Raw genomic sequence first — 15,832 nt, 5'->3', positions numbered from 1 at the left:
CCCACCACTAAAGCACGTCCCCAAAGGCCACATCCACTAATGGTGGGGCTCAAGGATCTTAGAGGTGTTTTCCAGCTGTAATGATTCTATGATATTTGTCTTTTAAATCCCTCTAGGGATTTAAAGTCTCCACCACTTCCCTGGGCACCCTTTCAATGCTTGGCAATCCTTTCAATGAAGAAATGTTTTGTGATACCCAATCTAAACCTCCCCTGGGACAACTTGGTTGGGTGGAGGGGCTCAGCAGCGTAGCTGCGAGTTGCTGCTCTTGGGTTTGCTTCAGGGTCCTGAGCTGAGTTTCATCTCAGAAACTTTGTAATTTTTTCACATCAGTCAGACACGATTGTCTTTAGATCTTCAGGCAGTGTGGTCAGTGCCCACTCTTCACTGGTTGCTTGTGCTTTCTTCTGGCAGATGTGAATGAGTGCACCATGGAGAACGGGGGCTGCCACGACCGCTGCTGCAACACCATCGGCAGCTACCACTGCAAGTGTCCAGCTGGCCAGAAGCTGGGGGAGGATGGAAAATCCTGTGGAGGTAATGCTTTGTGCCATGTCTCGCTGCTATCAAGGAATCAGCAGACTTAGGAAGGAGAAGGAGATGCTGGCTTTTATGTGGAGCCAGCTGAAGAGCGTGTGCTCAGAGTTGTCGAGAGTGCGGATCTTCTCATGTCTGGATTATGAAGATGTAACTGTAAGAACACTTCAAAGGGTTGGGGTTTTGTTTTATTTTGTCGAAAAAAATGTTATCACTTAACCTGGATTGGCTGTGCCATGTTCTGATTATGGGATTTCCATCATCAATTTAAAAACCTGAAGGAAGTGTATACGCTTGATAATATTTCATCTGTCTCTGAAGCAAAATGGTTCTTACCAGAAGATAACACATACGTTTTCACATTTCAATCACAATTCCACAGCTAGAGATTAACTGAATAAAAAAGGATTTAAAAACCACATGCTATGTAAACCCATTTGTCTTTTTCCTAAGGGAGATTTAAGTCTAGTTAGTGTATTATAGGGTAAAATTTGTTCGTATGCAAAAACTTAACGTTAGAACACATAATGAATTATGGTCAGACTTCCTAAAGGTGCACTGGTAAACAGAGTGGGTGTGAACAAGCCCAGATGAGGTGTTGACCTAGAGTCACTACATTTTGTGCATCAGCAGATGCTGCAGAAGGTGGAGGAGGCCAGGTGTTAGGTACCCAAGGTGTGCTGCATTGCAGGCCAGAGCAGTTCCTTCTGTCTGAGCTCTCCCCTGACACAGGGAACGGGGATGTGCTGCCACATGCTCTGGTGTGCTCTGCTGTGTGCCTGGGTTGCACCTCCCCTGCATTTCAGTGCTGCAGTAAATGCATCAGTGATGATTTTTTTATAATCTCAGGGCAGCTTTTCATGAACTGTATTATCAGCTTTCCACAAGAAACAGTATTCTCTGGCTTTTCCCATTGCACAGTATCTCACACATTCCTTTCTTCCAGGATTTCATTTTACCATTGTTCGACTCCTTCTTAAGGTTTGTACAAAGCACTGTATTTCTTGCTTGTGGTCATATGATTTATCCTAACTTTATAATTTATTTGGCTGCACTCCTTTTTTCACTAAAAGACGATGGAATTATTTTCTATGGCAGCCTATCAGTTGAGATCTACCTTGAGAGTGTAAATAAGCTGTAGATGGTTATTTTGTTTTGATTGAAGTATTTCATTATGGTCCTCCGTGTTTTCATTTTGGCCTTTGGAGAGCTCAACCCAGGCATATCATGGATGATTCAGATCCCTGCTACTTCACCTCAGCTTCTCTTACCTCTTCTGGGGAGTGACTGGCAATATGCCCATGAGCCCGTGCACAGGTCTGTGTTCTGATGACTCCTGAATGCTTTTGGTGCATAAAAGTTGTCCAAACCCCAAGGTTTTTGAAAGCAGGAGTCCTACTCATCCTAATCCGTAGCATGCAAGAGTAATTTTTCCATTAGAATAGTTTTGTGTTAATAGGTAAGTCAAATTAGTGTTCCTTCTGCACAAAACTATTCTTACAATACACTTTAAATTCTAGCATTTGGACAGTCTTTAATAAAAACTCAGAGCTTAAGGTATTTGATTTTTGGACTATATTTTGTCTGACCAGGAATTGCAGGGGGATATATTATTAGCTGTTTTGAAGCTATTTTTTGAAATCTTCAGGCAAAAATGGAAACATACAATGAACTGGAAACGCTCAAGTCATAGAACAAAGTGAACGTGGTGGTGTCACTCAGTACACCTGAAATCCTGCAGAGGTGACAACCACAATGAGCATTTGGCTGTACTGACCTGCAAGGAGGCCAATTTCAGCCAAGTTCTGGCCATCAGGTGTTATGATATCAGTAACTTAGTGGTTGGTTACTACATGAGGGAAGAGTGAGCTCCCAAACAAAACTGTGTGTGCTGCTGGAAGGTCTTCCAGGGTGTGGCACTGAACTGGGCTTTATTGATGCCTCTGCTTTGCTCAGAGGAGTCATTTTGCAGATGGGAGTAAAACAGCTCCTCATTCAGGTTAACCAGTGGTTTTGGAGGAATGAAGCTTATTGTCATTCTGGGTTGTTCCATTCTTTCTGTCTTTATGGCATCACTGTGCTTTATGTTACCCCTTAGTCTAAACTCAGGCGTTAAATAGATGTGCACTATTGTTCTGCTCCCATTATTTGTCTCATGGTTGGTTTTATTTCACTGGTGCCTGCAATGATCGATTGGTGTACGGGGTTTTTTTATAAGCCAAGGTACAAATAAGGTGTATTGTTAGAAAAGCAGCATGGAAGTAGCACAGATTTTATTCAGCGAGTCATTATTGCTGGAAAGATTGATCATGTTTTTCAGAAACAAAATAGAGCATCCTTCTGACAAAAGGGAAAGATGTCAGGAAATAACTGTTGGGTTTTTTTAAATATTGTTTTAGCCATTTGTAGCTGTTGAATGCTAAGGAAGGGAAAGTGGATAAAAATTCACTAACCAACAACATGCTGAAGTGCACTGCTCTTTTGATCAATCACTGCTGGGAGTTTGTGAACAATTCTTTTGGAGGCCCAAAGGCCTAATTTCACAGCTTGAATGAGCTGACAGTGCTCAACATCTCCACCTTCCAGGGTGTCAGAGGTGCGTGCAAGACACGAGGCTCCATGAATATGCACAAGACAACAGCATAAAATAGGTGAGATAATCTTAAAATAGTTATTACTATCAGCTTTGATTAAACCTTCCCCTTCTTGAGTGGTTCCGTGGCTGGTTGGACCCACATGGGGAAGGGGATCAAGCAGCACAGCCTGGGACACCCTGTGGTGCGGGGTCTATCCTCCTTCCAGGGGCTGTAGGGATCTTTCCTGGCTATTTGTAGGGATCTTTCCTGGCTGTTTGGGGGTTCTTATGGCAGGATATGTCATTCAGAGTTACGTAGTTTGTAAAGTCTTGCTTCGCTTTGGTGCGGGATACTTGTATCAAGAGGCAAGGTGTGGTGAGATGAAGGCATGTGCATCTCCATAGAAATGCCAGCCAGAGCAGTGACCTGATTAGCCTTTCAGAACTAATTATCTCCATGTTGTACTGCAGCTTTCACTCTCCAGCCTTCATGCTCAGAACTTCAGTTTGCTTCTGTGACAGAGAAATATCTTCTGGCAGCTCCTCGTGTAGGCATTACAGATTGTGACAGAAAGCTCCTGCTTCCCTCCCGCTCCTCGTGTGCCTGGTGGAAATGAATGATGAGACGGGATTTGGCTTTAAATCACTGCACAAATAATGTGACAAATTAATATTTGACATTTACTGGTGTAGGACTGTCAGGCTGATGCTGTGCCCTGTGCATCCCGTGGTCTTCCTGGGGCAGCCTGGGGAGGGGCCATGGGTGGGTTTGCTCAGAAAGGTGGTCTGAGGAAGGGAGGGGAGATGGATGTGTGTCCCATATCGCCTTGTTTGTGAAGCAGAGGTACCACTGACAGCCTATGTCAGCGAGATAGGCTGTGAAATGCAGAGATATCCTCATTTCATATTTTATTCTAATGCGAAACAGTTCTACTGGAGCATCGCAAAATGCAGAAATGGTATTTTCTGAACATAAATACCACTTTAAATGGTATTTTAAATGGTAATTTGAAAGCTCAGTTGTTGGCACAAGTCCAGATTTGTAAGGGATGCTGAGGCTACAGCTACAAAAGCATGTTTTCACACATGAATAAGCTGCAGAAGTCAAGTAGAAAAAGGTCGTGACCTTATGTTAACCTTCTTTGGTAAACTGTCATTTCTTATTTATATTATTGTGTTCTCATCTGTCAAGGCAACTGGAGGAACTTAGAGACAAGTGAAGTCCTGTGATTAACTGTTGATGAAAAAAGCCCCTATTTTGTTGATTAGAGTGATATTGCAATCACTGTAACCCCGTCCCCAGGGGTTTCGGTCAAACCTCGGAGCTCTGGCAGGTTTCCTGACCTTGGCCAGGGGGACTTTGGGAGCAGCTGCCTCCAGAGCCGGAGTGTGACTGTGCAGGGCCACCACTGGTTACCCCAGTAATGGAAGAGTCACCAGGGTCAGTGCTGGAGCCTGATCCCAGGGCACGTGGGAACTCTCCAAATGCTGTTTGTTGCCTTGGAAGAATTAATAGTGGGCTAAAAGGAATACTGAGGGACATGTCTGAGAGCAAGGAAGTGTTTATTAATATGGTGACAGCATTTATTAAGTTAACAAGGTCTGAGATATAACTTATTCTTGTCAAATTCTGGTTTTGTTGAAGAGAACAAACATTAATTCTGCATTTGGGCTGTTTTCCCTGCCCAGCAAATCAATGTACAGGTGTCTGCCGTGTCCTGTGATAAAACCTGAAGGATATGCACTTTGAGGGAAATACCAAGGAATTTTTAACTACATTTATTTAATTTTTATTAGAACAGGAGAAATGAGTCTACTGGAAGGATTCAGGATGCTTTTGCATTGTCTTAACTCTAAAAGTTGCATTTGATTCAACACGCATTGTTGGCAGGCCGTGACACTGAGGTACTTATTTCCAGGAACACTTCAACAGAAGGAGAACAAGGAGAATATATTTTACAAAAAGAAAAAATGTACCAGTTCATACTCTAGGTGCAACAAATACCACACCAACTGAACTCAAATCTTACAGCACTTAAGTGAAGGCACCCCTAGATGAGGTGAAGCCACCCAGCCCTCTTCATCTTTCTCTATTTCAAGGCCTTGTCTTGAGACAAAGAAATAAATCCAGTTGCAGGAATTGTATCACAATTATCTAATTATTTGTAACTGAATTACTCTGCCCACCTCATGTCTGCCTCATGGAGTGAGGGGAACTGACAACTCCACCTCAGCAACTTAGCAGACCCTGGGTGAGCCATCGTGGTAACTGAGGTATTTCAGGGTATTGGAATTTTACAGCAGTTCTAAAAAGAAGAGAAAAAGAACAGGCAAAAGAAAAAGACTTGTGAGAGGAGAGAAGGTAAAATCTAATTTCTGATTTTTCCAACCCTGTTGTTAGTTGTTCTCAGGTATCCTGGGACTCCAGCTTGGGCTTTTAGAGCTAAGTCAGATAATTGCAAGTACTTAAGTTTCAAAGTATAAAAAACCCGCAGTAATCTGCCGGGGGGGGAAGAATAAACATTTTCTTCTCCATTAGTTTGTACATCCAGAGTACTGGTAAATGTCTGATAATTAAAGTGAATTCAACAAGAAGCAATACTTGTTTTTAAATTTAAATATTATTTATGATTGCTTCTACCTGTCAAATCAGTGTTTTTAGTCATGAGTAAAAAGCATAATAATTGCTTTGATTTCAGATCCCAGTTGGTAATAAGAAAAAAAAAAGGAAGGGTTCCCCTACTTCTCTCATAGAGGGAACTGTATTAACTGAGATTAAGGATTAATTTTGCATTATAAACACTATTTGGCATTGCGCACTCAGACTTCTGTGGTTTTCTGGAGACTGTTGGATTTAGGCAGGAGAACTGTGTGATTTTTGTGCATGGCTGCAGAGAAGCTCCAGGCAGAAACTGCTGGAGACGTCCATAGCTACATTTGCAAACTTGATGGGGAATCTAATTTTATTTCTACTCCCAAGTCATTCTTTTGGAATTCTCCGTTTCAAGCATTTCTCTCTGGCTCTTGAGCAGAAATGATGGGTGGAGGTTGTTCCTCTGACCTGCCTCGTGCTCTCCCAAGCAGTGTTGGATCCGGCTGGGATCAATAGCTGTGCGGAGCTGTTACGCTCTCCAAGGCACATGGTGTCATCCGTCTGCATTTGTCTGTTCCTGGTAGTTCTACAGCAAAAAAAGTGCTGCAGATAAGTAGCAAAAATGACAACAGATTCATAGTAACACTGACTGCAGCTTATTGGACTTTTTAAATGAATTACCTGAGTGCTGATTCCTGGCAAGCCCGAGCAGGCAGGAACCTGAGCTGAATTTCGGGGGCTCATTCCAGGCTGGCAGTGGCTGTCAGCGCAGCAGTGCTTGGTCTGGGCAGTCCCCTTGCTTTTGGTGAGCCCTTGTGAGCATAAAACACTCAGCTACATGCTGGGGGCACACAAACCTTTTCCATCTTACGAAAATATATCAAATACTAAACTCTGCAAATCCCAGCATTTTGCGTCTGTTTCTCTTCAGTCAGGGAAGGGACACATTGCTCGGGCCAGAACAGACACTTCCTGCCTGGTTCTGTGTCAGTCTGGGCTGAGAAGAGCAGCTGATGCTCTGATAATTGATTTATTGTTGAATTTTAATTACCCTTGTTTAGTTTCTTCCTGATTCCTGCTTGACTGTTGCTGAAGTCTCCCTGCTCTTCTCTCCCACACCGAACAAAGGCGGCTGTGAGCTGAACCACCCGATTTCTCACATCTGCCATCCCTCGGGGTAGACAGGCTCACAGTTATGACAGCTCCCTCCAAAGTGAATATTGCCATTGAAGGCTGAGCTCGTTTATCCTGGATACACGTTTTCATCGATAGGAGCTGAGAACAGGCTGAGTCAGTTTTCAGTCACTTTTTAAGTAGAAGTTTTATGCATAGCAGTTGGGTCAAGGGTACTATTACCCTAATCCAAGCCTCCAAAGCAAGAGCTGAATGAATGCTACCTTTATTTGCAGCCCTTGACTCTTGGGGAAGACTGGGACCACTTATATTTCAAGGGCTCAATGATTATTTCCAGATAATCTTGGTAAATCTCTTTTTTTCAATGGAGCTTGTTTTCTGGTGCCTAGATTTTTCCCTTTGAATGCTTAATTCAGCTGCAACGTTTTAATAACAGCCTTTTGCATAAACAAACCATGGAACTGGCAGTTTAATTTTCAGGTTGTGTCAGGATTACACAGGGTTAGGTGTAGTGCAGCTTGTCACCATGTCATACATTTCCTGCATCTCAACTTCTGCCATGTTCCAAGGCAGCAGCTTTTAAAAAGCACGGTACTGCTCATACCCCACAGCAGACTGGCACCTTTTCCCTTTGCATTTCAGTTATCAGATGAATTATTGATCACTGATCTGAAGGGGGAAGCTTGTTTCTGGATGTCACAGGTAGCAGCAAACGCAGAGTCCTGTCTCGGCGGCATCTGCCGGTGCCGTCCATATGGCGCTCACAGCTCCCCGTGCGTCACAGCTGATCACAGACTCGGCACATGGACTGCTTCCCAAGGCTTCCAGCTACCTTGTCTTCCTCCAGCTCCACCAGCTGGAAGGAAATACAGAGCAGAAACCTCAACTTGCCATTCTCCTTGGAAAGGAGTGTTTGTGGGAAGTGCAGGGACAGTGACCGTCACCCCCTCCCTCATTCCTCCGTGGGTAGCTCCAGGTCTTGCAGTTGTGAGTTTGTGCACAAAGTTGGGCGTGGGCAAAATAAAGTGGCCTGGAAAGTTTTCTTTGTCCAAACCACTTGATGCAGAAATCTCTATTGATCAGCTGTTGATAGTGAAAACATTTAAAGTTCAGAAATATTATGGTATTTGTCACACTACTCAGGGACTTAATGCTTTTAATTAATATAGGAGCTGTGAAGAGTTGGATGTAAAGCATTATAGAACTATATGAAAAGACTATTACTGTCCAGATGAAAGATAGTATTTGGAAATAATGTGACAAAAAATGATAGACTGAGGTACAAATATGTTTTGAGATATTTCTAGGGCTCTGATTAGTTTGTATTAGCTAGTTTTTTGCATTTATGACTACCTCTGAAAGGCAGGTTATGGAGAATGTTAACATTCCAGTGGGCTGATTGACAATAATTAGTTTTTTTTTAAGGAAAGGAAAGAAGCAGGGTATTGTTGGAGCTGACTAATGTGAATTAAAAGCCAGGTAATCATTTCTGCAATTACAGAGATACAATGATTGCTGTTGTAAGAGAAGAAAATCCACTCGTACTTTTAAGAATCATTGTGTAGGAAGAGCTTTGCAAGCCTGAAATTGAAGCTCTGGTCAGGGTCTCCAAAATTACACATAGTAGTAATTTTATGCAGAAGCAAGACTTTTGAATACTTAAATTATAGCTTGTTTGTAGCAAGGTATTTACCAGCAAATACAGGCATCTTATAAACAGCCCATGAGTCATCTTGGTGTTCATTTCGAGCACATCGAAAATGCAAATTGCAGCTGAATTATTCTTGTGTGGAGAAGCGAGGCTTAGAAAAACCTTAAATTCGTACTTTAAATGGAAATTATGAGGGGAAAAATGTGCACATTTGCCTTTCAGAGGAGGTTATTGTGCAGGGTGACTACAGCTTTTTCTATAGCTTTGCCTACAGGCTCCGTAAACAAGGACTGACGGCAGGTACGGAGACGGGAAGGAGCACAGCTCCTGAGTGGTGTTTATGCTCCCCTTTGGGAGCATTTAATACTGTTCTTCACCAGGACAGCTAATAGAACTCCCTTTTTCTTTTTTTTCTTTTTTTCTTTTTTATTATTGAAATGCCTGTGGATTTTATGAGCCATCTGATACAACCTTAAAAAGCTTTAAAACAATTTGTGATAAAATCTAAGGCAAACAGAAATCTGTCAGCTTCTCTGTTCAAAGCCTTGGCCCAAAGGAAGCGATCCAGACATGACTGTCAGCGAGATAGCAACTGCTGGGAGAGCTACACTGCTTTATTAAAAGATCAGTAGTTTGATCAACATCATATTGGATTACTCAAACTTCAATTACAGGAGTACCTGAGGGCTTTAGCTGGGATATATTAGAAGACCAACTTGAAGTAAACCTGCTGTTGTTGCATGCCAGCTCTGTGAAAGGCCCACCTGAGAACCTTGTTAACAGTTCCTGTCGCAAAAGGGATTCAGTGTCAGCCAAGGAGTTCAAAAACAACTAATAAAATTGGAGCAATCAACTGATTAATTTGATGTGAATTTTAATCTCAGGAAGAGGAAGAAAAAAGGAAGTAAAATAAATTCTTCCGTGCCTGATGACATTATTCCTACAAGACAGGGTGAGAGAGTTGGGGTGGTTCAGCCTGAAGAAGAAGAGTGTCTGGGGAGACCTCAGCGCCCCTTCCAGTGCCTAAAAGGGTTCCAAGAGGGCTGGAGAGGGACTTTTGACAAAGCCATGGAGTGATAAGAGAGAGGGAAATGGCTTCAAACTGACAGAGGGCAGGTTTAGATCAGATGTTGAGAAGAAATTCTTCCCTGTGTGGATTGTGAGGCACTGGCACAGCTTTCCCAGAGAATTCATGGCTGCCCTATGCCTGGAAGTGTCCAAGGCCAGGTTGGACAGGGCTTGGAGCTACCTGGGCTAGTGGAAGGGGGATTAGAACTGGTTGATCTTCAGGGTCCCTTCCAACCCAAACAATCTGTGATTCACAATCAGGATCCAGCTCTGGAAGGTGGCATGGACAGATTTTGGATGTGTTAATGTCACTTATCTCTTCTTCTAGTAGAATCTCTGCAGAGTCACACATGATGTAAAGGAAGCAGATCAAGAAAATCTGTGTAAAATGCTGTCCTTTGCTGGCTGGCAGTTTATGTAGCAGATTGTCCTGGAGCTGGGATGGCTCCAGTGGGGGATCGATGCTTGTGGTGGCACCTGAAGAGGCACCCCATGAACTGCTGGCCGTAGAGCAGTGCCAGGAGCCAGCTGTGACAGGGGGAGGAGGTTGTGCTGTGGTCTCAGGCTTAGAGTGGCAGAGGTGGAGCTTGGTGGCTGAACGGTGTCTGCGCCCTCCTGTTCTCCTGGTCCTGCACAGCCTTGTCACAAATCACATGTGTATTTCCAGCCAGCACAGCACGTGTACTGTAAGCTGGAAACACCAGATTATGGAGGTGTTTGCATGATTATAATTTTCTTGTGCATGTTGTACCTGCTGTCTGTGGAAAACACATTCCTCTGCATTCTGCTGTAGTAGAGACACGGAGCTCAGCAAGTGTGCGTTGATATTGCTGCTAGCAAAATCCAGGTGTTGTCATCACATCAGGCATTTCTCTTTTTATTCCATAACTACTCTTGCAAACTTCCATATCCTGCCGAGACAAGATGCTGGTGGCCCAGCATATAAACCTCCTTAATGCAGCTCAGATCCGAGCTGCACACACGGACACATGGCTGTATCATGCTGTCATTTATTAAGTACATCTCCTTGTGGAGATCCTCTCCTCCTTTGCCACCCTCCCACCTCACAGCAGGGCCCAACTGGGTTGTGCTGAGGAGCTGTGTTTAAAAACTGATACATACATAACAAATGTTCTCTCTGCTGTTCCGCCCCACATCAGAAAGTCTTGCCAGGAGTGTTGCAGGAGCTGCTGATACTGATGATCTCAAAGTCTTTCTCCTAAGCAGGAATCACATAAAATGTTGATTGTTGTCTTTAAAACATTCCTTCCGACTTCCCTGTTCACAGTCAGTACATTCACCTCTTTTCTACTGGAAACAGTGACATTAATGAAGGTGGGTTTTTTCAGTATGTAAATGTTTTTTTAGGAGCCTAAGTTACCCTTTTATCTGGTTTGTCGTTCTTCAGCTCGTACTTCCTTGTTATTTCATGTGGTCATTCACTTATCCTGGCACACTTCTCCCCTAAGAGTTTGTGTCCATCTGTGTGGGTTTCATATTGATGGGAGTTGGAGACGTCAAGGGGGTGCAGTTGCCAAAATATCTATTAGTCTAACCCCACTGTGGAGGCTGGTAACCCTACCACTCGTCCTTTTTGGCTTTTGCTTTGCTGGGATGCTGTGTACTACACCGAGATCCCAGAATGGATCATTCTTTTTTGTTTAAAATACTTAGAGTGGAGAAAAACATACAGAACTGCTTTGTGAAGAGACGGAAAAATTAATTTCTTCAGGGCTGTGTGAAAACATCAGAGTGTTGTCTGAGGTCTGTCCATGAAATTATCATGTTCCTTGCTTTAATTCTATAGCCTGCTTTTCTTGCAAATTGTCTGGTTTCAATAATTGCTTAAAATGTGTGTGTGTATATATATATATATATATATGTCTCTGTGTGTGTGTATTTAATGAAGAATTCCTTGAAACTCTAATTAGGGCTGCTTGACTCCAAAGCAGTTTACGTATCACAGGCTTACACAGCTATCAAACAGATGCTTCTCCTTTTTTTTCGTTCAGCTGACATTTTCATTTTCTCTGCATATTTTGAGCACTGAGCAGTGATGTGTTTTGACTCCTGAGGCTACAGATGATATCAAAATGAGGATTAGAAATGAAGCTTTACCTGTCAATTAAGTTGTTAAGCTTGTCCTCCACAGTGTCTACACTTTGAAATGGCCTGTTTATTGAATTTGAAATAGTTTTCATTCTTGACTTTGTTTAAATTGAATGGACAGTTCTAATTATAATCTTCAGGGTTTTCATCTGCAACATATGGTTTGCATTTAGAGCTGTGGATGAGGGGCTCTTGGATGTTTATTGAGCTAAACCACTGTTAAATATCTCATGAGAGAGTGGCATGTCAGACATTGAGAGTAAGCAGAAATGGGCAGTACAAATATTGGCCAATTTTCTCTTTTCACATCGCCCTGTCCAGGAGATTTCCTGGGAGACAGCTGAGAAATGAACTGTGGTGGCAGGGTCCAGGCATTGGTGAGGAACAAGTCACCACCTTCAGTGGTTGCCTTGTGCCAGTCTTACCTTGAAAGCAATATTAGAAAAAAAAGAGAAAGAAAGAAAAAAGTCTTAGAGCATCTTTGATATATTCCTTCCCCATCCTGAATTCAAATTCAATGAATTCAAATTACCAGGATCTTTGTCAGGTCAATGTCATTCTTTCCAATCACGTGTGGCCCCCACTAACAGGGTTGCATGATATCTCATGGCAATTTATTCCTCTGTTTATTCTCCAGTAAGGCCAGTGACAGACCAGGAAATGAAATCTAGGTCTTTTAGACTTGATGGAGTGGATTGTCCTTGCAGTGCTCGTAGAAGTCTTCTCCCCAAAAGCAGGTTGTGGGGCAGCTCCTGCCATTCCTGCTCCATGGCTCTGTCAAAAATGCCATACCTTGGAGATGCCTCTGTCCTTTTCCTTTGAAAACAGGCACCTGGAGATGCATCTCCTTTCAGATCTGGACATAAATATTTATTACCTAACGCATGGTCCAGCTGATGACTCTGCTTTTCAGTGTTTCACAGCGCCGTGATTTCCATCCTTTGGTGTTTAATGTGTAGAGAGAGAGAAACCAGAAGGAGAGAAGTGAAACCTAGCCTAGGCACAGCTGGAAGTCCTTAAAACTACCTGGGAAAACATCTGAGGTGTAGGGCAGTACCAACTACAGGGCAGAAGATGCCTCTCCATGGTGTGACCAAATCTCCAGGGAGGTCTGGAGGAAGGACTGAAAGGCAGTGAACCTGGTACAAAAGGCTGTGCTAATTTAATGTCATTATTTACCTTCCCCGTTTTCAGGGGAAGTTAGATAACCAGATAACTTGAAAAGCTTCATTCTGTGCCTGCAGAATGGGTACTGGTAAAAGTTGCTTTGTCCTTAATCCTGGGTGAAGAAACGTAGTACAAAACTGGCTGCTCCAACAAGGGCCCTCGTTCTTTGTGAAATCGGTTTGCAGGGGCTAAATTGGGTGAAGAATCATTAACCTTGCTTTTAACCAGTCCCTTACCAGGCATTATGTGCTCCTTTTGGTATGGTTTGCTGAAGCCATTCCATGAATTAGTCCTGTTGGAGCAGCCTTGCCTGGGACACCTGTGAGTGAGGAACGTGAGGAAGCTGCAGCAGTCGGGGCTGACCTGGCTGGCTTGGAGCTGGAGCAGACAATGGATGCTCATCTAATCCGTGGCAGGGGCCAGCAAAGGGCAGAACAAATATCTGAGGAACAAAAATAAAAGCCTGGGAGCACTAACAGTTCAAAATGACCCAGCTGGCGCTGCAGGAGCACATTTATCTATGCTGAAAGCTGTTTCATGGAGGTGTTTTAACATCAGGTTGTAGAAAACCACTCAAAAGAGCTTGTAGCATATTTGTGGGGTTTTGTGAAGCATAAAAAAAAAGCCCTAGACCAGGACTTCTGCAATTTAAAACCTCCCAGCCATCCAAGACTGCTGTTGTCAATCTTTGCTGCTCAGTTTGGTTCAATGAAAAAAAAATACGTTTTTTATTAATATGAACAGATTTTTAATTTTTTTTTTTAATTTTAGGCTTTGTTTTGGACCAGACCTTAAACTTGTATTTTCCTTCCTAGAGTCAATACCAGTGTAAAACTTCTTTCATTGTGGAAAAGGTGGCCAAATTTTTTTCTAGCAATAGGAGTTTCCAACCCCCTCCAATCAAAATTTCAAACCATGAAAATCGTTTTAGTGTTAGTAAAACAGGAGAGATCCTTTTCAAAACTTCTGCTGTGAGAGAAAATTATGTCATGCTCAGTAGTGAGTGCATTTCTGAGGGGATTCACACTGGTTGTCAAATTTTGGACATTTTCAAGCTTGAGACTTGAGCTACTCTGATGTAAAGGAAGCTGTGAGTTGAATCTATTATAAATTTACCTACTTACAGCAATAACAGGGGCTTATTTTCAGTTTTACAGAATAATTTTTGACTTTTGTGATCAACTTAAGAATGTCTGTGCATCAAGCCTGTTTCCCTTCCTTCCCGTGAGTATATAAATTATTGAATTGAAAAACACACTAAATTAATGTGTAAAATCCACCATGTAATTAGCGGGGAAAGACCATATGATATTTTCACTTCATAACTTTTATGAGGTTTAAACATCCTTTGGAATATAGAAAAGAGAGTAGTAACAGTGTAGTTACAAATAACAGAAGGCAAAGCACTGTCATGCATCTTTGTTGATTTAAAATATCACATTAAGTAGCAAACAATCAGAGTTTTTATATCAGATGTACGAAATGATCTGCAGCTGAAGAGACTGGGGGAGCCCATCAGGGCAAGGGAGAGGTGAGCCAGATTGTTGGAACTTATTTCCAAATCTGTGTTGGAGTTGAACAGTTTATCCCCATGTGATAATTTTAAGTAGAGCCACTTAATGTTTCTTGTTGTGGTACTTTATACTTAAGATCCAGTCTCCTCTCTTTCTCTATCACCATCATTCCTGACTGATCCTTACAATGCTGTGTGGGGACCAGTGAGCCACAGAGCTCCCAGGGTAAAGAGGGGACAATCCCTGATTTTACTGGATTGTAAGATAATGCTGCAAAGACTAGACCATGTTTCTTCTTTCTGGTCATGATCTTTTTTATAAATAATCGCTGTAACTCTTTTTAATTATAATCTGATTTTAAAACCATCAGCATAAACCGTTCCCTAAGTAAATACAAGTAGGGGTTTGTGTTTCCCTGCTTCTGCTGGTCTCATCCTTTCTGCAGCAAGCAGGAGGATTGTGGTAGCTGGAAAACAGAAACATTTGCATGTCATTCATTCCAGTTTTATGTAGTATTTCTTAGGCATTTGGTAAAAAGGGTGTAGTTATGCTTCCATGAAAGGCATTAGGGCCAGATCCACAGATGGTGTGATGGTGGTGGTCTGGACCCCTGCATGCAGGTGACTGTGCCAGCAGGGACCCAGAATGGGCTCTCACATCAGCTCCCAGCTGGACTGAAATCCTTTCATCCATATGAAGTCTCTGGTGATTGTGGGGTGGCTGATGCTCACAACCATTTGGTCTCTGCCTCTCCGTGTTGTTCGCTGCTTGACAAAGCAAAGAGGTTTTGCCAACAACTAATAATTAAATAAATAATCCTGAAATCATACAGCCATTAAGGTTGGAAAAGACTTTCAAGATCAAGTCCAGCAGTCAGCCCAGCATCACCACCATGTTCACCATTAAACCATGTCCTCAAGTGCCGATATCCACACTTCAGGGATGGTGAAATTTCCATCACTGCCCCAGGCAGCTTCTTCCAGTGCTTTGCAACCCCTTCCAGGAAGAAATTTTTTCCTAATATCTAATCTAAATGGTGAGGTTGGTACTGTCCAGTTCTGGTTTCTTTCTCCATCAGTGCCTGGGCACTGGGAAAAGGAAATTTTTTCTGCTTATCTCTCAGAAAATACTGACTTAGAGCAGTTCTTCTTGATCTGTGCATGTTTTTCTAGTCAAGGGAAGGAAAGCCTGTTCATTTGTCACCCTGAAGAAGTGCCACTGGCTGGGGGAAGCTCTCTGAGAGGCAAACCTTGCTGTCACCCTGTGTCACATGGTGCTCTTGGCCAGTGTCCTCCTCAGTGGGAATATCATCCCTGGGATACCTTTGGCACATCATCTCTCCTCCATTCAGGATTCTCAAAATGGAGGCTTGTGTCCTGCCTTCCTTTTTTGTTCTTTTGGGGTTTAGTTCTGTATCTTGTTTGCACTTCTTAGTGGTCTAAAAAGTAAAGCTTTCTGTTAGTAGAGAATTGTTCTGGCAGCAT

The 15,832-nt window shown here is 42.7% G+C and overlaps 1 protein-coding gene across 8 annotated transcripts in view; it reads left to right on the top strand.

Moving 5' to 3' along the window:
* Positions 1-15,832, top strand: part of LOC125330790 (multiple epidermal growth factor-like domains protein 6) — a 190,882-nt gene that overhangs the window by 102,008 nt on the left and 73,042 nt on the right. For all 8 annotated transcript variants that reach the window (XR_007205705.1, XR_007205704.1, XM_048314411.1 and 5 more), the window contains exon 5: positions 415-537. Coding sequence is in view for 6 of the 8 variants with exons in the window: in XM_048314411.1 (XP_048170368.1) it covers positions 415-537 (123 nt within the window). In the remaining 2 variants the exon portion in view is untranslated. The remainder of the gene's footprint in view (positions 1-414; positions 538-15,832) is intronic.

Source organism: Corvus hawaiiensis, chromosome 10, assembly GCF_020740725.1.
Source record: "Corvus hawaiiensis isolate bCorHaw1 chromosome 10, bCorHaw1.pri.cur, whole genome shotgun sequence".
Lineage (NCBI taxonomy): Eukaryota > Metazoa > Chordata > Aves > Passeriformes > Corvidae > Corvus > Corvus hawaiiensis.
The sequence above is the reverse complement of the archived record's forward strand: the minus strand, read 5'-3'. Positions and strand labels throughout refer to the sequence as shown.